This window comes from Austrofundulus limnaeus, unplaced genomic scaffold (genome assembly GCF_001266775.1).
Source record: "Austrofundulus limnaeus strain Quisiro unplaced genomic scaffold, Austrofundulus_limnaeus-1.0 Scaffold93, whole genome shotgun sequence".
NCBI lineage: Eukaryota > Metazoa > Chordata > Actinopteri > Cyprinodontiformes > Rivulidae > Austrofundulus > Austrofundulus limnaeus.
The window spans coordinates 1,182,790-1,185,131 of record NW_013952495.1 but is presented as its reverse complement, the minus strand read 5'-3'; the positions used below and the strand labels follow the sequence as shown (position 1 = coordinate 1,185,131).

At 40.3% G+C, this 2,342-nt stretch overlaps 1 protein-coding gene across 1 annotated transcript in view; it reads left to right on the top strand.

Annotated features, from left to right (window-relative positions):
- Positions 1–2,342, top strand: part of prkcg (protein kinase C, gamma) — a 43,435-nt gene that overhangs the window by 35,353 nt on the left and 5,740 nt on the right. Inside the window, exons 12-14 of the mRNA XM_014012674.1 lie at positions 63–154; positions 617–679; positions 818–956. Coding sequence (XP_013868128.1) covers positions 63–154; positions 617–679; positions 818–956 — 294 coding nt within the window. The remainder of the gene's footprint in view (positions 1–62; positions 155–616; positions 680–817; positions 957–2,342) is intronic.

Genomic DNA, 2,342 nt, shown 5'->3' with positions numbered 1-2,342 from the left:
TGTGTGTGTGTGTGTGTGTGTGTGTGTGTGTGTGTGTGTGTGTGTGTGTGTTGTTTCTGCAGGACCGTCTCTATTATGTGATGGAATACGTCAACGGTGGAGACCTGATGTTTCACATTCAGCAAGTTGGGAAGTTCAAAGAGCCTCACGCAGCGTACGGAGGCAGATAAAGCCTACCTTTGATCACCGCCTTCATCTACAAATCTACAAAAGTCTCATATCCCGTCTGTTTTTTATCCTCCCATCCATTTACATGCACAGTCATCTCTTTGTTCATTACACCTGGTGACTCAGAGAAAGTCATCTGCTCGAGCGCCAGCCCTCTTTTTCTTTCCTGTAACTTTCTCTTCGTTCTAATCTCATCAACCCCCCGGCTGTTCATCTAATCAATAATCCTTCAACATTCATCTAAAACTAATTCTTACTCTGCTCCATGTTTTCATTTCTCTTCCTTTCATCTTTTTGGTTGCTCTCCACTTTCATCACCCTCTTGAGCTCTCCCTCCTCTCATTATCATCTTGAGTTAATGTAAACCTTTGGTCAGTTTTATTTCTCTGAAAGACTAAGCAACCAGCAGTGAGCTTCCCTCGTCCTCCTTCTTTCTGCCTCCTTGTAGGTTTTATGCCGCGGAGATAGCTGTTGGACTTTTCTTCCTGCACAGCAAAGGCATCATCTACAGGTAGAGATCTTTGAAACTGTCTGAACGTCATCCGCAGACAGGACTCCGACTCGTCAAGTCTTTTGTAGCTAATGATTAATAAAGATGTTATCCATCAGGTTGATTAATGCGTGTGTGATTTATCTCCCTCCTTCTCAGAGATCTGAAGCTGGACAACGTGCTGCTGGACAGTGAGGGCCACATAAAGATCGCTGACTTCGGGATGTGCAGGGAGGGCATGTTCGAGGGCGACACAACGCGCACGTTCTGCGGCACTCCTGACTACATCGCCCCTGAGGTGCTGTGACCTCTGAACTCTCTGTGGTCCACAGTCACTCCTGAAACAGCTCTCATTTGTTTCCTTTCATTTCACCTTTCTGCTCCTGCTTGACCTGGTTTTTTTTTTTTTGGTGAATTGCAGTTCCTCTCCTCTGTCTGCTCTGTCGTCTCTGACCTTGTCGGCTTTTTAAACTAATTAACCTCACATATTTCAATTAGCAGTCGTGTGCGCCTGTGCCGTCACAGTGTTGCATAGAAATGCTGTTGTCCTTCACAGTCCTTGTCATTCTGGGTTTTACTATTCTTCCTCTGTAGCTGAAAACTTCAAGTTGATTAGAGGAATGCAATGTGGTTTATGAGTTATTTGACTTCAACATTTAAAGTTTTAAAGATTCATGCAAGGTGACTCAGAATATGTGTTGTGAACAACTCACAGCCAGAGCTATGCCAAAGTTTGGCACAATATCTGCAAAATCGACTACGTTTTAGCCATTTTTGTGTTTTTTATGTCAATTGGCTGTGGCATCTATCTTTGATTGGATTGACTCCAAAACTTAATCAGTTGTAGATGTACATTCGTTCTTTATTTGTAGACAGCTTGAATAAAATCTAATTTTTCAAGACATATTTTGCTAACAGACAGGAGGCCTATAGCACGAATCTAGGATAAGGGATTAACCCGGGATTTTGGTGTAAACCTGAATTAATTAAGCCTTGAATTGGTTGCATGAACTACGAATCATTTATGTTTCCGTGGTAACAAGTGCTCTGAAACTAACCTGGTCCCGACCAGGTTTAAAGTGAAGCTTATTTAATCTGTTAATGTTTTTGAGCAGTAGACAGTCACTTTATTGCAGAAAAATGTTCCTCTAACCAAGTTTTACAGTCTTATATCAGTTAAAAAGCATCTTTGATCTGGTTTTTAGACCGATGTACTAAACAAGATCAGAATATGTTGGATTATTAATCTTGTTAACATGAAAAGTTTATTTTTTTACTTCAAGAAGTCTTACCAAGTGTAACTGTCAAACTGCAGATTATTAATCATATTAATTTGAAAATAATAAGGGTCTAATCTAGTATTTTTAACTTATTTTAGATGGCTAATTTTGCAGTGTCTGATCATAAATCAGTTCTTCATACACTTATTAAATTTATTCTTTTTTCTTTGCATTAAATATTACAGAGTAAATATATTTATTTTATTTATTTATCAGATTATCCATAAAAAAGAATAATAATAAAAAGACTTAACCTCAGCTTCACCTCTAAAATAGTCTTTAAAATAAAATGCCAAGTCCCCCCCTTCTTTGTGCCTCCACCCCTCCACCTCCACCTCGGCACCTTCCCACCCGTCTCCCCCAACACACACGCAGCCACACTGGAGCCTGACACCCCCACCCCC